This window comes from Culex quinquefasciatus, chromosome 1 (assembly GCF_015732765.1).
Source record: "Culex quinquefasciatus strain JHB chromosome 1, VPISU_Cqui_1.0_pri_paternal, whole genome shotgun sequence".
Lineage (NCBI taxonomy): Eukaryota > Metazoa > Arthropoda > Insecta > Diptera > Culicidae > Culex > Culex quinquefasciatus.
In genome coordinates this window covers 67,897,612-67,922,696 of record NC_051861.1, presented here as the reverse complement: position 1 = coordinate 67,922,696, position 25,085 = coordinate 67,897,612, and the positions used below count along the sequence as shown (strand labels likewise).

Here is a 25,085-nt window from a genome sequence, read left to right as displayed (position 1 = left end):
TGCATCAATTATCTTATTGGACATAACATCCAAAGTGTCAACTTCGGCTAATTGATGAAGTTCACTGGTGCTGAACCAGGGAGGAAGTTTCAGAATCATTTTCAGAATTTTGTTCTGAATCCTCTGAAGTTTTTCTTCCTGGTTAAGCAACAGCTTGTCCAGATCGGCACAGCATAAAGCATGGCAGGTCTGAAAATTTGTTTATAAATTAACAGTTTATTCTTGAGACAAAGTCTAGAATTCCTGTTTATAAGTGGATACAAACATTTAATATATTTGTTACATTTAACCTGGATACTTTCAATGTGATCCTTGTAAGTAAGGTTTTTGTCAAAACCAAGTCCAAGATATTTCACTTGATCCTCCCACTTTAAATTTACCTCATTCATCTTTATAATGTGATGACTTTTTGGTTTAAGAAAATCGGCCCTTGGTTTGTGAGGGAAAATAATAAGTTGAGTTTTTGCAGCATTTGGAGTAATTTTCCATTCTTTCAAATAAGAATTGAAAATATCCAAGCTTTTTTGCAATCTTCTTGTGATGACACGAAGGCTTCTGCCTTTGGCGGAGATGCTTGTGTCATCAGCAAAAAGTGATTTCTGACATCCTGGGGGCAAATCAGGCAAGTCAGAAGTAAAAATATTGTATAAAATTGGACCCAAAATGCTTCCTTGAGGGACGCCAGCACGTACAGGTAGTTGATCAGATTTGCTATTCTGATAACATACCTGCAGAGTACGATCCGTCAAATAATTTTGAATAATTTTCACGATATAAATCGGAAAATTAAACCTTTTCAATTTTGCAATCAATCCTTTATGCCAAACACTGTCAAATGCTTTTTCTATATCAAGAAGAGCAGCGCCAGTAGAATAGCCCTCAGATTTGTTGCTTCGAATTAAATTTGAAACTCTCAACAACTGATGAGTAGTTGAATGCCCAAGGCGAAATCCAAACTGCTCATCAGCGAAAATTGAATTTTCATTAATGTGCGTCATCATTCTATTAAGAATTATTCTTTCGAATAATTTACTAATAGATGAAAGCAAACTAATGGGCCGATAGCTTGAGGCTTCAGCAGGATTTTTATCCGGTTTCAAAATCGGAATTACTTTGGCATTTTTCCAACTACTGGGAAAATATGCCAAATCAAAACATTTGTTGAAAATTTTGACCAAGCAACTTAAAGTTACTTCTGGTAATTTTTTAATTAAAATGTAAAAAATGCCATCCTCACCAGGGGCTTTCATATTTTTAAATTTTTTGATAATAGATTTTATTTCATTCAGATCCGTATTAAAAACTTCATCTGATGAAAATTCTTGTTCAACAATATTCTGAAATTCTATTGAAATTTGATTTTCAATAGGACTCAAAACATTCAAGTTGAAATTATGAGCACTCTCAAACTGCAGGGCAAGTTTTTGAGCTTTTCCCCATTAGTTAATAGAATATTATCACCATCTTTTAAAGAAGGGATGGGTTTTGAGGTTTCTTAAGAACCTTTGAAAGTTTCCAAAAAGGTTTGGAATAAGGTTTAATTTGTTCGACATCTCTTGCGAACTTTTCATTTCGCAGGAGAGTGAATCTGTGGTCAATAACCTTTTGCAAATCTTTTTGAATTCGCTTCAGTGCAGGATCACGAGAACGTTGAGAGGAATGCGTTTTAAATGGATTTCAGCTTGCACTTAACAAACAAAAGCTTTGAAAAATATTTGCAACCGCCTTATTCTTCCGATTTAAATTTTTTTTCGGTCTGAATCAGATGGTAGTCAATCAGTTTCGTTATCCAACTGTCATGAGTTCGAATCCCGAGGTGGAATGTTTTTAAGTGCAACTTAAGTTTGAGGCTCAGTTTATTGAAATGGTCATAATGACTTTTTTAAATATTTGATGAATATTTTGACAATATTTACTAGTTTCATCACAAGTTTCACTCACATTGAAACGTGTGAAAAAAGTTTCGCATTCGCATGGATATGGTGATCTTATCCAGTCTGCATTTCGTCATGTTTGTGTGATGATTATCCAGCCCAGGTTGCTTAGAAATTGATTGAAAGGAATTAAAACCAATTCTACCAGGACAGGACAGCCAGCACCATGAAAGCCATCGATTGCCGGCCGCTCCCATCTCCACCGGGGCAGGAAATAAGCATTAGGAGCACGGGAAGTGTTGATGCTGAACTTACTTAGAAAAAGGTAGCGAAACCGCAGGCTCTTTTCCCAGCCCTATTGTGGAACTCGATCAAACTGACCGTTTGATCAAATTTGATTGAATTTAACACAGAACTACGTAAGCATCGCGTGGAGTAGTTAGTTGTGAAAGGTAAGGGTCTGGGATTCGCCCATCAACGGGCCATTTTACTTGATCATTCAAAATGGGATCGCGGGCCACAAAATAGCCCGCGGGCCATACTTTGGTCACCACTGCTGTAAATTTAGAAAAAGATAGTAATTTGGACTATTTGGCAAGAAAGTCTGTAAAAAAAAAATGTTGTTTATACGTCATCTTTTATCAACTACAGTCTCGCTGCAAAACCTCAATAATTGAGGTTTTGCAGCGCGACTGTGTTTCAAATATAGGTGGCGCCAAAATGAGGTTACTTCCCTGACTGACGGACGGGGCCGACAACGGTCCGAAAACGGCCCGACGGCTCGACAAAACGGCCCGAATTCCGACGGTTTGTCCGACGGAATTCGGGCCCTTTTCGTGCGTATATGCAACACTTTGTCCGACGATCGACGAAATCGGCTTTCGAGAAAATCGACGTTGACGGGCCGTTGTCGGGCCGTTTTCGGGCGCCTTTGTTATTCAGATTGTCCTGCCATTGTCGTACGTTCTCGTTTCAGATTTTTTTGGTTAATTTGATGAAAAAAAAAAGAATTTTCATTTGCAAACAATCCTTTTTGCCTTCCTCACTGAGGTAAGGCTATAATCCTGCTCTAAAAATGAACTTTTTATTAAAAGCTCGAAGACCCACCTTCATGTATACATATCGACTCAGAATCGAAAACTGAACAAATGTCTGTGTGTGTGTGTGTATGTGTGTGTGTGTGTATGTGTGTGTGTGTGTGTGTGTATGTGTGTGTGTGTGTGTATGTATGTATGTGTTCAAAAATCTTGCCAAGTTTTCTCAGCACTGGCTGAACCGATTTTGATCGAACCAGTTGCATTCAACTTGGTTTAGGATCCCATACATCGCTATTGAATTGTTTGAAGTTTCGATAAGTAGTTCAAAAGTTATGTATAAAAATGTGTTTTCACATATATCCGGATCTCAATTATATGCATGTAAACGATATCCGGATCCATCATCCGACCCATCGTTGGTTAGGTAATCAAGAGACCTTTCCAACGAGTCCACAACATTGAAGATCTGGCAACCCTGTCTCGAGTTATGACCACTTAAGTGATATTTATGTACTTTTTTGAAGCCGGATCTCACTTAAATGTATGTAAACGATGTCCAGATCCATCATCCGATCCATCGTTGGTTAGGTAATCAAGAGACCTTTCCAACAAGTCCACAACATTGAAGATCTGGCAACCCTGTCTCGAGTTATGACCACTTAAGTGATATTTATGTACTTTTTTGAAGCCGGATCTCACTTAAATGTATGTAAACGATGTCCGGATCAATCATCCGACCCATCTTTGGTTAGGTAATCAAGAGACCTTTCCAACGAGTCCACATAATTGAAAATCTGGCAACCCTGTTTCGAGTTATGACCACTTAAGTGATATTTATGTACTTTTTTGAAGCCGGATCTCACTTAAATGTATGTAAACGATGTCCGGATCAATCATCCGACCCATCGTTGGTTAAGTAATCGAGAGACCTTTCCAACGAGTCCATATAATTGAAAATCTGGCAACCCTGTCTCGAGTTATGACCACTTAAGTGATATTTATGTACTTTTTTGAAGCCGGATCTTACTTAAATGTATGTAAACGATGTCCGGATCCATCATCCGAACCATCGTTGGTTAGATAATTGAGAGACCTTTCCAACGAGTCCACATAATTGAAAATCTGGCAACCCTGTCTCGAGTTATGACAACTAATGTGATATCTGTGTACTAATATTTCTGGACCTAAAAAAAATAGCTGAAATATGTGTCCAAACCACTCATATTACCCATTGTTGGTGAAAAGTGAGGAAGGCATCAACCACATAGGTGGATTAAGTTAGTTTTTATTATTGTTGTCAAATAAAGTTGATTGTAATTTGTCACAAGCTCGTAAATCGGCTTTGGTTCATACTTGGTGGCCACAACATTTTTCAACCCATCTAAAATAAATTATTGATTTAACAAAAAGTGTGAACAAACCATAATAAATATTCCTTACCTCAATCCTTTGGTTTTTCTGGGTTCCGTCATGCTCCTGAATCAGTTTTTTTCACTAAATATAAGAATTTTATTTACTATAAATTAAACTAATTACTTTGGAAACCCACGAAAATTCAACTGTCATTGATTTGTATCAACGCCTGCCAAGATTTTTACACGCACTAGATGTCACCTTTTGACATTCGATCAAAACGCACGACAAACGCTCGAAAATGGCAGGACTCAATCGACATCGAGCAGATAACGCTTCGAATCGCACGACCGCGGGACTGCAGTCTAACAGGGTTGTCTAGAATCGTATGCCTTTCTGCCGGATTGAAGAACAAAATCGATTATTTCTCAAGATTCCCTGCATCAATCTTAATGAAACTGGTTGCAAAAGACGAGAAAATTTGTTTGCTTTAAAATAATAAACATACATTTTTGGGCGCGCAAAAATTGGTGAACTTTTTCTGTTCGAGCCTGACAGGATCAGCTCGAAGAAAATTTGGAGTGGTTTTGGCAGCCCTGCGCTTGCTGCAATGACAGTCGTAGCGACGATGGCTGCACAGCCTGCTTTGCTGTCAAAGACGACGGAGAGAACGCGAAACGGCGTATGCGAGACAGCAAGTGAGCCGAAGTAAGCAACGGCGCGTCGTTGACGACGGCGCAACAGCGAGAAAGAGAAAGAGCGACGCACGACGACGGTCGTGCGAGAAAACTTTGGCGCGCAACGAAGGAGAAGAGGACGAGGAGAAGCCTGCGCGTCGGAACAAGAGCAAGTTCATCGCAAGCAGCCGAACCGGTCGGACGTAAAGTCACCGCGTCGCGATCGTCGGAAGGAAACACAAACTAATCGCTAATGTTAAGTTAATTTAGTTAAATAGAACTAGTGCAAAGAAATTCTCGTGTTTTCTGTTTGCCTGCGATACTTCCGATCCTCCCAAAACTGGTTTCCCAAGTCCGCCGAGAAGTGAAGTAAAAATACAGTCCGCTCCGTACATGGTCCAAACGACCCGGATAAATTGAATTAGAAGTGCCGGGATTTGCGGGTAAAGTGAAGGACAAAAGGCGGAGGGTCTTTTCTTGGTGAAAAAATGTGGTGATCAAAAGGACGCCATTTTGGAAAAGTACCCTGTGTGAAAAAGGCGACGCCATTTTGGAATCGACCAGAATGCGTCCGAAGAGCAAGTGAAAAAAGTGCTAAGCGACGCCATCTTGGATGCGTCCAGAACCTTCTGTGTTCGAGTACGAGGATCCGGACTATCGGAGGGATCGCTGTCGATGGGTTCCAGACCTGTCGACGGAGAACATCGCAGCGATCCCACCGTACTACTACGACCTCATCATGCGCGCGGGATCGTCGGGAGCAGCGAAGAGCGATCGGCAAGCCTCGCTCTATTGCCCACTTGCTGCGGTGGTGAACGGGTCACGGCAAACCCCGAGACAATTTTATATTTTATTTGTGTTTAATGTTAGAATAAATGTACTTAGAGAATAAATCGTGTATGTAATGTAAAAGGTGTTTTGTAATAAATATTGTATAGTGTGAAAGTTTGTAAAGTGCGTGTTTTGTGTTTGGCCAACTTGGGACAAGAAGCCGCCCAGCGGACACCACAACTTCACCAGGTGAGAAGGACCAGCACGGGGGAACAGCTCGACGGACCAGAGAGCTATCGAAGGCGGAACGGCTCACATCCCCACATTGCTGGTCCTTCGAACCGGATAACTCCGGGAAGGACCGTCGAGGCAACACATTCGGATCGTCTGGGCCGCGTGAACCGCGGGGACGACGCCATCGCAGCAGCAGCGCGCGAAACCAGGTCGCGACGCTGTACGACGCCATTGCAACCGGGCATTCAACGGGACTCCGCATTGTCCTGTCGGGATCAAAAGGACCTTTTCATCACGGCGAGGATCGGCCATCGCGGTAGCTTACTCCATGTAACTGCCTTTCTGGTGAGGTAAGCTAACTCCGCACTACGCCTAGTATATGTCTTGGCCGAAGCCGAACTCCACTCTAACACCAACTTCTTTTACGTCCTGCTGTGACTTTACGACTTCCGAGTCAACCGGCCATCGGAACGGCCCCGTGGCAACTTCAGCCGCTACCAATCGTCGGTGTGGTCAACCGCTGGTGCGGTCAACTACCGACACGGACTACTCGAGCGAGGACGACTGCTGAGTTTCGATTTGGACAACTAACGGTGCGGGAATCCGCCGGTGAATACGAAATCTGTGGCATCAACTCATCATCATCGAGTTCGTGTGCTGCTGGTGTAGCTTTGGACGCCGGCAAGGAACGGCGGTACTGAACGCCGGCCTGGATCACCAGTACGGTTCGCTGGTACGGAACGGCGACGCTGGTTCGCTGGCTTGGGACGCTAGCGCGGCACGCTGGTACGGGACGACAACTCGGTGGACGCCGACCGATCGGTGTTGGCAGGCTGGACGAAGCCGGCCACGTGTACAACCGTGTGGAATTGCAGCCGTCGACCAGGGCATCGCACTCAAACCTGTTTGCATAGGTAACACACTAGTATATGCCCTGCCGGGGCAAACTCATTTGGTTACTACACAATAAATCCCGTTTTCGATGCACACACAAACACCGCTTCGAGTTACCATTCTTTGGCGCGCAATCCCTGGGTGTTAACCCATCCGCTTCAACGTGATTCTTCGCTACTTCGTGTTGGTGTTGCTGTTAGTTCTCCAGGTGAGGCACAGTATATGTCACGCCGAAGTAAGACTTTTTTGGTACTACATCTGCCCTCTCACTCTCCTCGGTTTGGAACGATTCGATTTGGCTGCTCTGAGACTCCGCTTTGTTGCTCGTTTTCTGGTTGTTGGACGGTTTTCTTCGGTATCCTGCTAGGCTGTTGTTTGCACAGACCTGCGTGGACCGTTAACGGACTGTGGATCTGCGACGTTTCATTCAAATTTACCCAGCGCAGTAAACTGTTGGGCAGGTAAGCTGCCACAGCCACAGTATATGTCTTGTCGTTGCTGGACAGACGTACGGTCACTACAACTGCATCTCATTTTCCCGGTCAATCACGCTCAACGTCATGCCGCGACTTCCGAAATCAACGGTGGCGACTGCCACGACCTCGCTGAAGGTGCTTCTGGCGAAGCTCAAAAGCCATCAAGCTTCGTTTAACATCATTTGCCAGTTCAAAGACGATTACCCGGAAGATGCGACCGCCAACCAAATCAATGTTCGTCTCGAGCGTCTGGATGAACTGTGGGAATTGATGAGCGAGGTCACAAGTGACATCATGGCGCACGACGATTTTGAGGGCACCACTGCAACATTTGACAAGGAACGATCAAGTTGGGAAAATCTGTACTACGAGGTCAAATCTTTTCTGCTGGACAAGTTGAAGGATTTCACGCAACCCAACCTCAATCAATCAACCCTTCCAGCTGATCAATCAACGTCGTCAGGCTCTATGGATCATGTTCGTCTTCCACCAATTACTCTCCAAAATTCGATGGAAACATCGATGAATGGTTGAGTTTTAGGGATCTTTACACCTCACTAATCCATTGGAAGACCGATTTGCCAGATGTCGAGAAATTTCATTATTTGCGCAGTAGTCTGATAGGCGAAGCTTTGTCACACATCGCGAACATAAAGATCTCTAAGGCCAATTACGCACTAGCTTGGGAAACCCTGACTAAGGAGTACAACAACCACAAACTGCTGAAGAAGAAACAGGCGCAGTCCTTCTTCGAGCTTCCTGTTCTGGTGAAGGAGTCCGCAAAGGATCTGCACAAGCTGGTGGAATCGTTCAATATGATCGTTCAGTCCCTGGACCAGGTGGTTCAGCCCAACGATTACAAGGATCTACTTTTGGTGGAACTTCTGAGCTCAAGGTTGGACCCTGCTACGCGGCGTGGATGGGAGGAGTTTACATCTACGAAGGAAACGGACTCTTTGAAAAATCTGACGGATTTTCTCACGCGTCGAGTACGGATTCTCGAAGCGTTACCCGTGAAGACGTCGGAGTACAAACAGGACTCTAACGCAGCCGCGAAGAAGAAGCCGTTTCAGGTTCGGGTTAGCCACAACGCTATCCAGAAGCCGATCTCAAAATGCCCAGCGTGTCCCGAATCGCACGGACTCTACATCTGTCCGACTTTCCAAAAAATGTCGGTCGCGAGTAGGGAATCGTTCATCCGTAACAACAACCTCTGTCGCAACTGTCTGAGGTCAGGTCATCAAGCCAAGAAGTGCACATCTCGCTTCTCGTGCAGGAATTGCAAGGCCAAACATCATACGATGGTATGTTTCCAACCGGAAGGAGGAGGAAATGCGCGTAGTAACCCGACCGAGATGGTGCCGACTACGAGCAACAACAATCAACGCCAATCTACGCTAGGTGAAACCGCAAGCACAGCCGTTGGTGAGCAGGTGTCCTCCCACGTGGCTAATCGTCGAACGTCGAAAATACTATTGGCAACCGCTGTGGTACTGATCGAGAACGAGCATGGTCTTCGCGTACCGGCACGTGCGCTGCTCGACTCCGGATCTGAATGCAACTTCATATCGGAGAAACTTTGTCAACAACTGAGGATACAACGGGAAAAGGTCGACGTTTCGATCACTGGCATCGGAAATGCCACCACCAAGGCTAAACATAGGGTTCAAGCCACCATCAAGTCACGGTTTTCGATCTTCTCACGGGACCTTCACTTTATCGTGCTTCCAAAGGTCACAGTTGATCTCCCAATGACTCAAGTGGACATCACGGAATGGGAAATTCCAGACGGCATCGATCTGGCCGATCCGTCATTCTTCAAACCAGGGAGTGTCGATCTGGTGATTGGCATTCAGGCATTCTTCAGCTTCTTCAAGACTGGGAAAGAGCTGTCGCTCGGCAACGGATTGCCAAGTCTAACTGAATCGGTTTTCGGTTGGATCATTTCCGGCGAGGTGGTAGAGACTTCACAACCAACCACGATCACCTGCAACATGGCGCTCACTGATCGGTTGGACGAGTTGCTGGAGAGGTTTTGGGCCTGCGAGGAAGTAGGTGACTCCAACAACTACTCGGTGGATGAAACTCGCTGCGAGGAGCAGTATCAGCGCACGGTGAAACGGGCACCGGATGGGCGCTACACGGTCACTCTACCAAAACACGAAGGAGGTTTGGAACAGCTAGGCGACTCGGAGGAGATCGCAACCAAACGGCTGTACGGATTGGAAAGGAGACTGGAAAGGGACTTGGAATTGCGTAAACAGTACAACGACTTCATGACGGAGTACATAACTCTAGGGCACATGGAGAAGGTGGATGACGATTCACGGGCGAACGTCAAGCGGTGCTTCCTTCCGCATCACCCTGTTCTACGCGAGTCAAGCACTACAACAAAGTGTAGGGTGGTGTTTGATGCCTCATGCAAAACTTCCACGGGCGTCTCCTTGAACGACACACTGTTGGTAGGGCCAATAGTGCAACAAGACCTGCGTACGATCATGCTACGAGCTCGCGTTCGCCAGGTGATGCTGGTCGCCGATGTCGAGAAAATGTTTCGACAGACCGACATGGACCCAGAGGACCGACCACTTCAAAGCATCAAATGGAGGTTTGGACCGGACGAGGAGGTGGCCTCGTACGAGCTATCCACGGTGACCTACGGCACCAAGCCTGCACCGTTCTTAGCAACACGCACACTCAAGCAGCTCGCGACTGACGAACGGGAACGGTTCCCGTTGGCGGCGGAATCTGTCGACGATGACATTTACATGGATGATGTTATTTGTGGAGCTGCTGATCTGGACACCGCAATCAACCTGCGCCAACAGTACGATGGAATGATGGCCAGCGGTGGGTTGAGATTGCGGAAATGGGCGTCGAACTGGGAAGACGCACTCAAGGGAGTTCCGAACGAGAATTTGGCTTTCGCTGACGAGGTCAGCTGGGATCAGGACGCAAGCGTTAAGACACTGGGTCTGACGTGGCTACCAAGAATTGATCAATTCAGGTTCAACTTCCAAATTCCTGAAATCAAATCCAATCAACCTTTGACGAAACGGATCGTCACATCAATTGTCGCACGACTTTTCGACCCACTCGGCCTGATAGGAGCTTGCGTCGTTGGGGCGAAAATCTACCTCCAGGATTTGTGGGATCTGATCGACAAGGAAACTGGGAAACCGATCGACTGGGACACGGAGTTACCAGCGACGGTGGGTGAGAAAATTCGACGTTTTTTGCTAAAAATTCCTCACTTGAACGAGCTTCGAATTCCGCGCTGTGTGCTGGCACGAGGAGCCACAAAGTTCGAGCTGCACTGTTTCACGGACGCGTCTGAAAAGGCGTACGGAGCGTGCATTTACCTTCGCAGCATGGACGCTGAAGGCAACATTTCGGTTCACCTGTTGACGTCGAAATCGAAGGTCGCACCCCGCAAACTCCAAACTCTGCCCCGTCTTGAGCTCTGTGGTGCGTATCTGGGAGCACTACTTGTGGAAAAGGTTCTGCAAGCTCTGAAGGTTTCGGTGAACGTGTACTACTGGACGGATTCAACCTGCGTTTTGATGTGGCTGAGGGCTGTACCAAGCACCTGGGTCACGTACGTGGCAAATCGCGTCGCCAAGATTCAGGCGTTGACGGCAGGTCACACTTGGCACCACGTACCAGGAACGATCAACCCAGCTGATCTGATCTCACGTGGAATCCCGCCTGACATGATCGGAAGTAACGTGATCTGGTGGGAGGGACCGATTTTCTTGAAATTGGAGAAGGATCAATGGCCATCGCAACCAACCGTGTCCCCGGATGAGGCACCGGAGAGGAGAAAGACGGCCTGCACAGCAACTCAAGAACAAACACCGTTCAGCGTTGACTTCGTTCCAAGGTATTCCTCGTACATGAAGCTCGTCAGGTCAACGGCGTACTGGTTACGGCTGAAAGCTATGCTGCGTCACCAAACATCACCTAAACAACATAAATTCCTCTCTGCGACGGAGTTCAAGCGTGCTGAACTGGCCATCGTTGGAATGGTCCAACGGGAGGTGTTCGCGGACGAACTGAAGGCTTTGTCGGAAGGGAAGTCGGTTGCTCGAAGCTCTCCACTGCGCTGGTTCACCCCTGCTGTTGACAAAAACGGTATTCTACGCGTGGGTGGAAGGTTATCGCACTCGCAGGAGACACACGACACCAAGCATCCCATGGTTTTGCCAGCTAAGCATTCACTGACTCAGCTGATCTTCGAGGACTACCACGAACAACTGCTGCATGCTGGACCACAACAACTTCTCGCAGCAGTTCGGCAGCGTTTCTGGCCACTAAGAGGTCGGAATACAGCCAGATCTGTTTATCACCGTTGTCAGCGTTGTTTTCGAGCTAAGCCTATTGTTCTCCAACAACAAATGGGACAATTACCATCAGCTCGTGTTACTACATGTAAACCGTTCCTCAAAGTAGGCCTTGATTTCTTTGGACCTGTGTTTACGAAGGCTGGAAGAGGCAGAACTGCGATTAAATCGTACGTTGCGGTCTTCGTTTGTATGTGTACAAAGGCCGTACACATGGAGCACGTCTCTGATCTCTCCACCGAGAGATTCCTTCAAGCGTTACGCAGATTCATCGCACGGCGAGGTAGGCCAAGCGATATCTACTCTGATAACGGCACGAACTTTGTAGGGGCAAGGAACCAATTGTTGGAACTGTTCAACATGTTGGAATCTGATCGAGAGGTCATTTGTCGGGAAGCCACCAAGGAAGGCATTAATTGGCATTTCAACCCACCCAGCGCCCCACACTTCGGTGGATTGTGGGAGGCTGCTGTCCGCTCGGCGAAGTACCATCTTCTACGAGTCTTGGGGAACAGCACGGTATCCGCGGAGGACTTCAACACACTCTTGGTTCAAGTTGAAGGCGTTTTGAACTCCCGACCCTTGACACCTCTCTCAGATGACCCTACAGACCTAGAACCCCTGACACCGGCCCATTTCTTGACTGGAGGACCAATCAATGCATTACCGGAACCGGACTACAGCAACGAGAAGCTGAACCGCTTGAGTCGTTGGCAGCTGGTACAACGACAGCTTCAGGACTTTTGGACACGCTGGAGGAAGGAGTACCTGACTCAGTTGCAAGCCAAGCCAAAGAATTGGAAATCGCCGGTCAAGGTGGACGTCGGCATGCTGGTAATCATCGTGGACGAGAATCAACCTCCGATGCGTTGGAAACTTGGACGGATCGAAGAACTACACCCTGGAGAAGACGGAGTTGTTCGAGTGGTGACCGTTAGGACAGCTACTCGGAGCTACAAGCGGCCAGTCGTCAAGCTTTGCATTCTACCAACACCTGATTCCGAGTCTTCATGAGCAGTCCAGTCGTTCTTTGGTTCCGTGTGCGTCGAAGGGGAGTTTCTTTTTTCTTTTCAGAATCACCAGCTGCTTCAGGGTGGGTGAGAATGTTCGAGTACGAGGATCCGGACTATCGGAGGGATCGCTGTCGATGGGTTCCAGACCTGTCGACGGAGAACATCGCAGCGATCCCACCGTACTACTACGACCTCATCATGCGCGCGGGATCGTCGGGAGCAGCGAAGAGCGATCGGCAAGCCTCGCTCTATTGCCCACTTGCTGCGGTGGTGAACGGGTCACGGCAAACCCCGAGACAATTTTATATTTTATTTGTGTTTAATGTTAGAATAAATGTACTTAGAGAATAAATCGTGTATGTAATGTAAAAGGTGTTTTGTAATAAATATTGTATAGTGTGAAAGTTTGTAAAGTGCGTGTTTTGTGTTTGGCCAACTTGGGACAAGAAGCCGCCCAGCGGACACCACAACTTCACCAGGTGAGAAGGACCAGCACGGGGGAACAGCTCGACGGACCAGAGAGCTATCGAAGGCGGAACGGCTCACATCCCCACATTCTGAAACCGGAAAAAGGTTCCGAAAAGAAGGCTCAAGTGAAGTGAAGTTCCGGCCAAGAGGTCACAAAGTTCCCCCAAGTACCGCGATTACAGACTTGGCTGTTTTCCGTGCTTGGTTCGGACACTGGGTCCGATTGTTGGTGTCCCTCGTGTGCCGGAAACTACCATAAAGTGCCTGCAACAACTCCCGGGAGCAGCGCTGAGTAAGGACGCGTCGACTCCAGAGAAGAAGAAGCGGAAGTTGCAGGCAGAGACGGAAGAAGTTTTCGGGGAGTGGTCCTGGAAGTGAACTCCGATAAGTGGAGCGAAACCTTCTATGAACTTGGTCCGGGAGTGAAGACGCTCGAATTGAAAGACTTCCGCGAAAGTGGTTCCGAAAGAAAACGCGAAGAACGTTCTGGGAAGTGGTTCCGGAAGTTCGTCGCAGAGAGAAAGTGAAGGCGAACGGTTCCAGCAGCCGTTCCGTAACAGTGCCCTGCCACTGAAGCAACGGTGGTCGAAGAGCTTCGTCCGAGGAAGTCACCGAAAAGGCTGGTGAACTCGGAGAAGGCGGCAAGTGCGAAGGAGATGGAGCGGTTTAGCGAGATCGTCCACCAGCGTGAGCTGGCTCAAGGTAAGCTCACCACTATACTTGATAGCGTGGCAAGTGCCACGACGCTTACATGGGCCACGTTGAAGACGTGCCAGAAGGACGTAGAAGCCGCGTACGATGCGTACCACACGGCGTACGGTCAAATCCTCGGCATGGTCTCGGCTACCTTACGGGACGAGCAGGATGCTCTCTACGACGCCTTCGATGACTTGCACACGGAGGTCCTAACGGTCATCGAAGAGAAGTTGCAAAAGGTGAGCCAGCCCACACGACGAAGAAACGCGTACACGCTTAGTGTACAACAACGACTGGACGAGACAACGAACCCAACAACCGCTAAGATCGTCGAATGCGCCAACGAGACGGTCATCGACAAAAACTCGAAGCGCCCCGGGAAGCTGCTGGAAGGGCAGCTGGACTTGCGAGTTCGGATTCGACCGGAGTTTACCATCCAGCATGGTGAACGTTCAGAGAACAACACCATAATCGAGAAGCCCAAGGTCATCGAGAAGAACAAGATAGCTGACGTGGAGGACACGTCACAACCTGCCAAGGAGCCACCCGGACAAACCGTAACGGACAACCCAGGTCAGCAACAAATGGCCATGACCGCGAGAAGGGAGCCGGCACAGACGTGCGACGTGTACGGACTAGGCCAGCACAAGAGCTGAAAGTGTCCGCAGTTTCTAGAGATGGCAGTCCCCCAGCGGCTGATCAAGGTTAAGGAGAAGCAGTTCTGCTTCAACTGCCTCGGACGGGACATACCTCAGCGCAGTGTGTGTCCACCGGAGCGTGCGCGACGTGCATGAAGCGGCACCACACCCTGCTGCACGCCGAGTACTGGAGAAACCCAAAGCAACCGACAACACAAACGAAGGTGGAGCAACCTGGTGCTCCACAACAAGCCGAAACGGATCAAGTGACGCCAGAGGCCAGCTCCTCTGGACAACTAGTGCCGGACGCGCTGTCAGCCGTCGCGGACTTTCGAGACGAACCCTGCAGTCCAAAACCCTGCCGTGGTTTATTGATCACAAGTAAGTTCGACACACATTTGACGAAGAACACTCTGGACATACACAACGCGAACGAGTTGGCTGGCGTCGAAAGGATGCAGCCACGTTCCACCATCTCGGTGATTCCTGCAGGAGTCCAACTCGCTGACAGAGCCAACTTGCTGGCTTTGCGCGAGGTGGGGCTCAGTCAGGACACGGACAGCACCACTGGAAGCAGCGTAGCGCGCAAAGTAGCGGTTCGGGCTCAAGCCACGGCGTTTGAGGACGAACCCGAGTTGGAGCAGCACACCGAAGAGCGTGAAGTTAAAGCCTACAAGACAACAAGTTTAGTGAGTGATCAAACGCAGCAAATAAAGTTTTACCTGCCGCTCCACGCGGAGGTACATTCAACGAAGACGATGCCGGCGTTGGTGCGTACAAGGATGATCTCGGCGCCGTTAACAGCTGCTACCGCTTGCATGCAGCTGATGGTGGGTGAGCGGTTGATGTTTCCAGGAGTTGCAGCACCAGCGAAAGCGAGGCAGATGAGCTGCATTGTAAGATCCCATCCACACGAGCGGTCGGTGTATACCGACCCACTGAAGCGAGTGACACCTGAAGGGCCTGGAGAAAGTTCATGGAGAAGCAGAACAAGATGCCGGTTTCCGACAATCGGCATGAAACAGGAAGTACTGAAGTTCATCCCTCGAGGCGTTCAGTCCTTTTGGCAGCCCCTGCGACTGTCAACTGCGTCTGTACGAAACAACACGACCTGTAAGTACGGCACGAAGTTAAGCAACATGATGATACAAGTACGCAACTGGTCGAAGCCAACGAAACCCCCTGAAGAAACAACTCAAGACTTGCCTGATCCTCTTGGACAACATACGGGAGCCAGAACGCTGGCCAACCCACGTGTTGGAGTTCCGACCGAAACTGGAAGGCAGAAGTGTGAGCTTTGGATCGCCTGGAGAATGCACGCAATTCTTCGCGGGTGGAGGATGTTCGAGCCTGACAGGATCAGCTCGAAGAAAATTTGGAGTGGTTTTGGCAGTCCTGCGCTTGCTGCGATGACAGTCGTAGCGACGATGGCTGCACAGCCTGCTTTGCTGTCAAAGACGACGGAGAGCGCGCGAAACGGCGTATGCGAGACAGCAAGTGAGCCGAAGCAAGCAACGGCGCGTCGTTGACGACGGCGCAACAGCGAGAAAGAGAAAGAGCGACGCACGACGACGGTCGTGCGAGAAAATTGGCGCGCAACGAAGGAGAAGATGACGAGGAGAAGCTTGCGCGTCGAAACAAGAGCAAGTTCATCGCAAGCAGCCGAACCGGTCGGACGTAAAGTCACCGCGTCGCGATCGTCGGAAGGAAACACAAACTAATCGCTATAGTTAAGTTGATTTAGTTAAATAGAATTAGAGCAAAGAAATTCTAGTGTTTTTTGTTTGCCTGCGATACTTCCGATCCTCCCAAAACTGGTTTCCCAAGTCCGCTGAGAAGTGAAGTAAAAATACAGTCCGCTCCGAACATTTTCTTTAAAAAACATGTTTTGGAACACGAATAAATGAGTTTCCTAGTATATATCAATGGAACAAACAGTTATATAGTTGATAACAGATGCGTTAACGTATATTCAACTATTGTTATTGATTTTTGACAGACTTTCTTGCCAAATAGTCCAAATTACTATCTTTTTCTAAATTAACAGTATTCTCATAGAAAAATCAAACAAATATTGGAAAGCTGTACACCAAATTTTTGAAAATAATTTTTCTCATCCCTATCTGACATAAGTTTTATAAAAATGTTGATTATGAAGGAAAAACACATTTTTCAAAAAAATCATTGGTTTACGCTTTTTGTTCATATGTGGCGACATGTGTCTTTCAGCTTTGCTGCAAATCCTCTATCGAGGCTTCGGATAGTTTAGTCTGGACTGTGCTCTTTGGATAATCGAACTTCGGATAATCGAAACTTCAGATAATCGAGGCTTCGGATAATCGAGTCTGGACTGTATAAAACTCTTGTTTTCTCACCGTATCTCCAGCTGCGATAATTAAATCTGCAAATATTCGTTTAATGTCGTCTCGAGATGCAATGCAATCCTGCATTTTTGACAGCAATCCGTCCCCACGCTCAATATCATCTAGTGAAATGTCGATAATTTTATTTGCTGGTAAAGTAGAGAGAAAAAAGTCAATTAATTAATACATTAAAACGAATGAAACAGTTTGCAGTTAACCTAAACTAAGTCATGATCAGTTGAATTACGTTGAGATCGAGAAAAAGAGAGATCGAACCAAGAAAATAATGCTCTATGCACAAAAGGAATAATGGGAATGATTATAGGATGCATTTTTATTACGTAACGCGGTTCCTGGACCCCTTCCCCTCTCACGTAACAAAATTTCCATGCAAATTTTTAAAATTTTGTATGGAGCGTAATACGGCCTTCGCCCCTCCCCATCATCACCCCCAACCTAGTTGCGTAATAATTTTTGACCCCCTCTCCCCTTCGTTACAAATCGTAACAGATGAGCGATACACCCTACCTCCCTGTAACGCGTAACACATGGTCTTTTTGCAATTTTTTTAAGTGCTTATATGAAAATTTTGGCGTAACGTAAAATATTTTTTCATCACACTCACCCCTCGCCCCCCTTCCCCAATTTTCATAACAGACGCCGACACCCCCCCCCCCCCTCTTAACTGCGTTACGTAATAAAAGAACGCCCCCTTTGCTTGTTTAATAAGGTCACAAATTCAAATTTGTACTATGCATTCTAATTGAAAAAAGAAATAATAAAAAAATAATGAAAAGAAAATTTCAATAAATCAAACCTAAAGCTAGGGTTTCTGGAACTAATCGTTCGAATTTTTTCCATGCACTTAGCTGCAGGCAATCTGCCAGATGTGGTGGAATCATCATTAACTCGGAACTGTATTGGAAAATTGTATGCACTGTGCGTGAGAAATCATTAACGAGGGTATTTAATTTTGCCATGTTCGTTGTGTTGTACGAGTTGCCTAGCATGATACATAGGATAACTGAAAAATATAGAATATTAATTAAATAAAGTTATCCTTTTTCAAATCATACTTGCCTTCAATGGACCATTTATAGAGTGTAGACTCGATGTTTTGGATTTCGTATGATGGGTTATCTTTAGTAACTCCTTCAGATAAGCTCTGAACAGCTTTCTCACACATTCGTTGTATTGGTAAAACCATCCAGTCAGTATCACGCATCATCAGCGGGTTGAGTAACTTTCGATACTTGAACCATTCCTCATCATCCCTGAAAAGCATTAACGAGTTGTATTGAACCTTTATTTCAAATATGTACTTACATAAAAACAAGCCACGTTTACATTTGTGTTTTTGGTTGAAATATGTCCAAGACTCAGGTAGCGGATGTTTGGGATACTTGCCCTCATAAACAAACACACTTCTCATCATTTCCGGATCTTTTATGAACACCGCATTTGCCTGGGATATTTTAATCCGAAATATCGGTCCAAATTTTCGGTGGTAATTTGAAACAGTCAGATGCAAACTGAAAAGTTGATGTTGATGGAAAACAATCAGAAAGCTGTTAAAAAATACACGAACATATTGTTCATTAATCATATGATATGATTCCAACATGAACAGATAAAACAAATTAGTTTCAATTGAGCTCACTACGCATACCACTATCAACATCTGCTACACATATAAGCTTATCGCTTGCAAATACTAACTTATGCTAAACCATATAACACGCGTTGCTTACGTTTTTGGGTTTCCAAGACGCACAGCATCGTTGATCGGGCCTAATACTGGGAGGGCCCATGGACCTGGAAGGCGCTCGAATGGAATCTGACCTTTTTTCGAACCAGCTACGGCTGAGCCTATACTACGCTTTACGTATAGCCACGGCTTTGCAGCGTTGCACATAGTTCCTCAAATTGTTGCTTCCACCACAGCCAAAACCAGACTGCTGAATCGTTTCGATTTTGACTTTGACCTACAGACTCTCGCTCAACACAAGAATGCTTTCTCTTATAATTTCGTATGCTACGTTTGTTTTAGTTTTATTTCGTTTGTATTCATTTTATTGCATACACTTTATTCCGTGGCTATAGTACATGTTTAACACATTGTCTCCTTATCTTATCTTACCGTTTGCCTTTACACATTGTTCCGTTCACGCAGAAAAATAAGGCATATTTGAATCAACAAAACGTTTTGTTGATTTGAAAATCATAATTTTGTTGAATCAACGCTAAACGTCAAAGCAGCTTTTTCAAAACAACAAAAGACTTTCGTGGAATCGAGAAAATCAAGGTTTGTTTCTGTGGTGACCGCGTGTCTCCTATTAAGAAGAGCGACCGATATGCTCAAGAGTCACAATCCAACTCAGCGCGATACGATCGTTTATCGTGCACACGAGTCCACTGCACTGGTGATGATTCGCCACACGCAGTTGCGCACTTATTGCATATATTATATGTTTACCTATAAAGGCATCCACCACAGTTTCAACGCAAAATCGGCGTTGATTATATTCAACAAAAATTTTGTTGATTCAAACCTCGTACAGGCTGATTCTACAAAACTTTTTTCTGCGTGTTATTATGAAAGATCATATTCAAAGTTGTGTGGTTCTAATGTGCATATAAGGGCAGTGATCTTCAACCGTTACAGTAAAATTAATGAACTGATGTTTGAAACCACTACAAACTCGCAACAGTATGAATATGATAAAACATTTTTTGCAGCATTTTTAAGGCATCGCACAAAAATCACGGTACGGAATACCCCCACGAAAAGTCGCGTTTTATCGTATATTCGAATTATTTTCACCGCGAAGCGCCATATCTCTCGGGAACGTGAGACTTTTTGCATTACCGTTGGCTAATTAAGCTCTTTCTATCATATTAAATCGTTTTCGGTTTGTGTTTATATTGATATATTATTCCTCTGTAAAACTATTCGAAGAAATTTGCACATTTAACTTTTTAAGCGTGAACAAACTTGTCGTGTAAAATCGGATAATATCTCGGAATATTCGAATCGCTATGCTGAAATCAATCTGATATAATATAATTTTGTTCGATCTTTCCGCAGCCGGCTGTCAAGAAAGAACACTTAAGTAAATAAAAACTCCACCAGCTAAACTTTAAATTTTCTCAACGGCTGCATCCGATTGCTTGCCTTGAGAGTAAATTTTCAATCTTATAAAACTGGGTGCAGAATAGTTGTCCGCAAAGCGGCCTCAATTAAGAACTGTCAAAGCGGAACCAATTTACTGTTCGCATAATTATACCAAGAAGTGGCAAGTATTGTGATCGATCTAAAATTTATTTAGTCAGGAATAAAAAAAAAATCGATGACTATTGAGGTATTCGAAATCAAAACATCTTAATAAGAGGTTTGAAATCGAGTTTGGCATAATTCGACGCTAAAATGTTATAATCGCTATGTCTACAAAATCTATGTTTATGACGCTTTTTTAAATGTTAGCGACGAATTATCAATAACTATCAATAATACTTTCCAAATAATTTTGGATACTCCGATATTATCACTACACATCAAAGATACATAATCTCGTAACTTCCATTCGGTTGCTCTTCTGATTCAAGAAATTCCACCCACTTTTGACACAATTTTTCATCACGTGGAAAACAAAAAGGCCTCTTTTGGCCGCCCATCGTTTGGTCTACGAAGAAAAAGTGCGAAGCACTTAATTTTCATCAAAACATCAACATCAACAGATCCAAATTGTTTCATAATAATTCACTTCAGCAGCAAAAATATGTCACGCTTGAGCTTGAACATAGCCTTCTACTTTGTTTATGTTTACAGCTGTAGTGCAGATGTATTAGTGGGGAGCAGTGGGAGCTTTCGAAAATCACATTACGCATTCTGTCTTTTCAGCACCCAGTTATAAAAGACTTAATTTATCAAATGTAAACGGGAACAGTCTCAACAGCAGCTTCCGATAGTCTGCCTTGAGAATAATAACTTACCTTTATGCCAATGGTCGTATCACTTGCTTAGGACGAATCCCAGACCTTTACACTCAGCCAAAACAATCCATACCAGCCATAAGGATACCTTATAGATTTTTTCCATACACAAACCATATAGATTTTATAGGATCAATCAATGGATTTTTTTCCATAAGATAACCTTATAGACGTAATACATGATAAATTGTTGCTTTCATAAGCAAACCGTATATAATTTAAATATGAGAAACCTATAGTTTTGGTAAATGTATTGGTAAATATATGGCAAACTTATGATTTTTCGAGATTTTCTGCCTTTTAATGCTACAAAATTTAATTAGCCAGAGATTGAAAATTTATTTCAATTAAATTATATTATATTATATTCGTCGTCTTAACAGCTTTCTTCAGGAGAGCCCTTTTTACGGCCGGTCAGCGTTCCGGAAACGCCCGCCGCGACTGGCTGAAGTGAAGACTGAACTTTGTGGCCAAAGTTGCCTTCTTAGCGGGTGATGCGTTCCGCACCGGAGGGCCGCCTTCGCAGTCCTTCAACCTTCATCGGCTTTGTAGTCACGCTGTTGGGCATCGAGCGGTCAATGTCAGCGGTGCTGTTTCCGGCGTTTTCATCGACTGCCTGTCTGCAGCCCCGTGAGACAGGTTTCTGAAGAGGTGATCTCAGTAGGTTTAGGGGCTTGAGATGCTTCCGATGACTGCAAAGAAATGAAAAAAGACGGTAATTTAAAAGTTCTAAGCTAATTTGATCGAACTTACCGATTTGACGATCTACTTTTCCGCACTCTGCTGCTGTTGATCTTTCTTCCCCCAAACTTGAAGCTCATCTCGGGTGACACCGGTACCGGCGGCCGTGGACGCACTGACACCACCAGATTTGACTGCGCATTTGCATACTGTTCCGGTTGGTCATGGGTTGAGCCGTCTGAAGTGTAACGAATACTTCCGGTGAGGCACGACCTTAGGCACGACGATCATCGAACAACCTCCGCGACGGACTGAACTTCCTTGTAAGGCTTGGTCAAGTGGTGCCTTCCGCGCCGGACTAAAACCTTCCTTCAGTGGAAGGCGTTCGATTTCGGACACCACTTGACCGCCGGCCCGGGAACAACGGCGAAAGATTTTTCACAGAAGATTTTCCCCGACGAACTTTCAACCGGTCCATTTCAGACGAGGTGTTCTTTTCTGAAAACTTGAAAACAAACCGAATTGAAAATTAAAATCAGACGAAGAACATAAAAACTGTTCAACAAACCTGAGATATGCTGGAGATAATGCCAATTGTTTGATGTGCTCTGCCATAGTACATTTACTGTTTATATGGTTTACCATATGACTTTTTCACATAAACAGCATTAATGAATGTCATAAGTGAACCTTATAAATTAAATTAAATCTATCATAAGCCATATGTTAAGCATATGAAATGTAAAAATGAGAATGTTTTCGACGTATATATGGTTTGCCATATGAATTTCAAACAATATTTTGGCTGAGTGTACCTTTCACAACTACCAACTCCACGCGATGCTTACGCAGCTCTGTTGTTTAAATTCAATCAAATTTTATCAAACGGTCAATTTGATCGAGTTTCACAATAGGGCTGGGAAAAAGAGCCTGCGGTTTCGCTACACGCAAAGAAATTCCGGTGAACGTTGAATGCTCAACCGGCCTAACCCATCTGATGTTCAAATGATTGAGCATTGGACGTTCTAAAATTACCCACACCACTGTAACCTATGGTATTTGCATCCCAAGATTAGTGCGATCGTTTGTTCCGCGGCACGTTACGGAGGGAGCACTTGAGCAGGCTTGCGGGCAGAACGACCTACTAGCGTAGCTGTCCAGCCCCTACGGACGCTACCAACGCTGCACCGCTAGTTGCGCTAGTCACCGCTAGGAGCGCACGAGATCATAGCAAACGCCCGCCTTGGGTAGCGGCGATGATCAGGACGATGGGACGATGGGAAAAGGAGTCCAGAAGGGGGAGGTTGAGGATCGCTGAGAAAACCCCGCCATTGCAACGGTCACTTTGCCTGGTATTTTGTACAAGAACGGTCGATACCCGTAATATCACCGTTTCAAAAGTGAAGTTTCGGAAGTGAAGTGGAAGTAGATCCGGTAGACGCCATCCCGGAGGAAAGCCGTCCGACGATCTGGAGATCCGGAAGCAAGCAGGAGGAGCCTGCGTTGATTTGTGGACATCCAGGTAAATGTCGTTGCTTCCCCGATCTATCGCCGTCCAACCTCCCTCCGCCATCGCTAATTTCCGTCCCCATTGTGCCCACAGAACCCCTCGGTGTTCGTACGCTTCGCGTACAGGCCGGCACAGACGCATCCGTCCGCCGTAAGCCACCCGACACCCGCGGAATTCCCCGCGCGGTACCCAGTACCGCCGAGCACGATCGCTCACGCACGAGGATCGCCCGCGACACCGTTCCGGTGTGGGAACCACCCTCGCGACGCCGCCATTTTGGTCTGTTGACCAACCGTCGCGAGATAAGACGCCAGCCTCGCCAGCCGTTACATCAACCGACGCCGGAAACCAGGCAGACCGGTGGATTCGTCCGCCGAAGTCCCAGAGTCCGTCAACACACTCGGGAACGTCGAGGCAGGTGGCGCAGAAGAGGGTCGAGTACGAGAACAGTATCTGACCGCCCATAGTGGTCGCTGAACGTGAGAGGAAGACGTGTCCCGCCCCGGTTGACCGAGTCCCGGAGGTCGGTGGAGGCGTGTAGCCGTTGTTCCAGGAACGCGAGCTGAGAGTGGAGAGAAAGCGGAAGCAGCAGTTCCGGAAAGGGCCCGAAGAAGAAGGAAGAAGGACGTGTGAGGTAGGAGTAGCTTTTAAGAAAGTGGGAGAACGAGGAACGGTACTACGCAGCTTGGCTGCCAATAAATGTTTGTAACCGGAATAAAGTGGGTTTGTTTTGTCCGTAGGTCCAATCGAGTGTTTCCCTTTCCGATTCCGGATTAACATGCCGACCCTGAGGCAAAGAGGGGGGTCTCACTAATGCTGGAGTAGCCCACCATTAGTTACACCACGGCATAACGATTCATACGATTTCGTTTTTGTCTTGGTATGCGTGATATTTGCTGGCAACGCACCGTCTAGCGGAGAATTTCTTCTTCATCCTTTTTAAAATAGCCCACTCTTCTTCGTGAGCAATAGGCAATCAAACGTCAAAATTACCCCCCACTAGAGGGCGCTGAAACTTGGGGTGATGTTTTCATTATAACCTACAGCGAGTAAATTGATTTGAAATTGTTTTATTTCATCATAAAATCGACATTAATAGCAAATTATGCCATTTTCAGGTAAGAAATAAATACCTTAATTGATATAAACGAAAATATTTTTGTGATGGCCAGTTTAACCTGTTCATTATCTGATTCAAAATAAGGGAATGTTTTAATTAACCAAAATCTAACTAATCAATTGAGAATGTAGATTATTCAAGTGGACAAATATTTTTTAAAGTCACATCTACCATAAAAGCAAAGCTCTGCTTGAAAAATGGTAATTGGAATGATTTTCAAAATTAGCAATCTAACCTCATTTTCGCGTTTTCAATCCGGATCACAGATTTTTCAATGAAAAAGGAAACTTAGCAAAAAAACACAAAAAATCAGTCGATAGAACTTTTTATTTCTTACCTCCTGTTTACTTTATTTTATTCCAAAAGATCAATTTTCTTTTAAAAAACCTTAAAATAGTTTTAACTCCCCTTTGCACTTATCGCGCAAAAACGTAAACGTAACCTTGCACCAAAGTTCTCCTACTCGAATGTAGATGGCGAATCGAGTTTTTAGCTTTGGTTTTGGGGGCCTATTTGACGTTTCATATTTTCTCGCAGTAGACGTTTTCAGTTTTTTTCGAGCATCGGCCGCGTCGGACCGCGAAGTTTTCCGCCGGTGATTACGGTGAGCCGCACGGTCGGGCGTGCCCCAAAGTGGTCCCCGTAGATGGACATTTATCCCGCGGTTGACGATCCCAGCAGGCAAAGGTATGTGAAGTGCGACGCAAACAAGGTGAAAAAAAGTGAGAAAATTTGTGTTTTCCTGTTTGTTTGCCGTGGTTCGCCACGAATCAAAAAGTGCCCCCGCAAAAAAGAAATGGGAACCGAGGAGGTCACATCCCGGTGGCCCAACTAGAATTGATCTACTGCACTACGAAGCGGGCTCCTCTGGTGGAACTACTGCCGGTGCCGGACGCAGCCTGCTGGTTGCAGTTTGCGTCCACTCGCGGGACATGACCCGGCAG

At 45.8% G+C, this 25,085-nt stretch overlaps 1 protein-coding gene across 7 annotated transcripts in view; it reads right to left on the bottom strand.

The window, feature by feature from the left end:
- LOC6045520 (cytochrome P450 315a1, mitochondrial) overlaps positions 1-19,061 on the bottom strand; it is a 93,339-nt gene extending 74,278 nt beyond the window's left edge. For 3 of the 7 annotated variants that reach the window (XM_038249468.1, XM_038249463.1, XM_038249465.1), the window contains exons 1-4: positions 18,589-19,061; positions 17,918-18,405; positions 17,655-17,861; positions 16,850-16,986 (exon numbers count right to left, since the gene is read on the bottom strand). In XM_038249468.1, the coding sequence (XP_038105396.1) occupies positions 16,850-16,986; positions 17,655-17,861; positions 17,918-18,405; positions 18,589-18,752 (996 nt within the window). In that variant the 5' untranslated portion in view covers positions 18,753-19,061. Of the gene's footprint in view, positions 1-4,530; positions 4,661-16,849; positions 16,987-17,654; positions 17,862-17,917; positions 18,406-18,588 lie in introns of those variants that run through there. The other 4 variants (XM_038249469.1, XM_038249464.1, XM_038249467.1 and 1 more) reach the window with 4 other exon arrangements.
- Between the last annotated feature and the right edge of the window lie 6,024 nt (positions 19,062-25,085).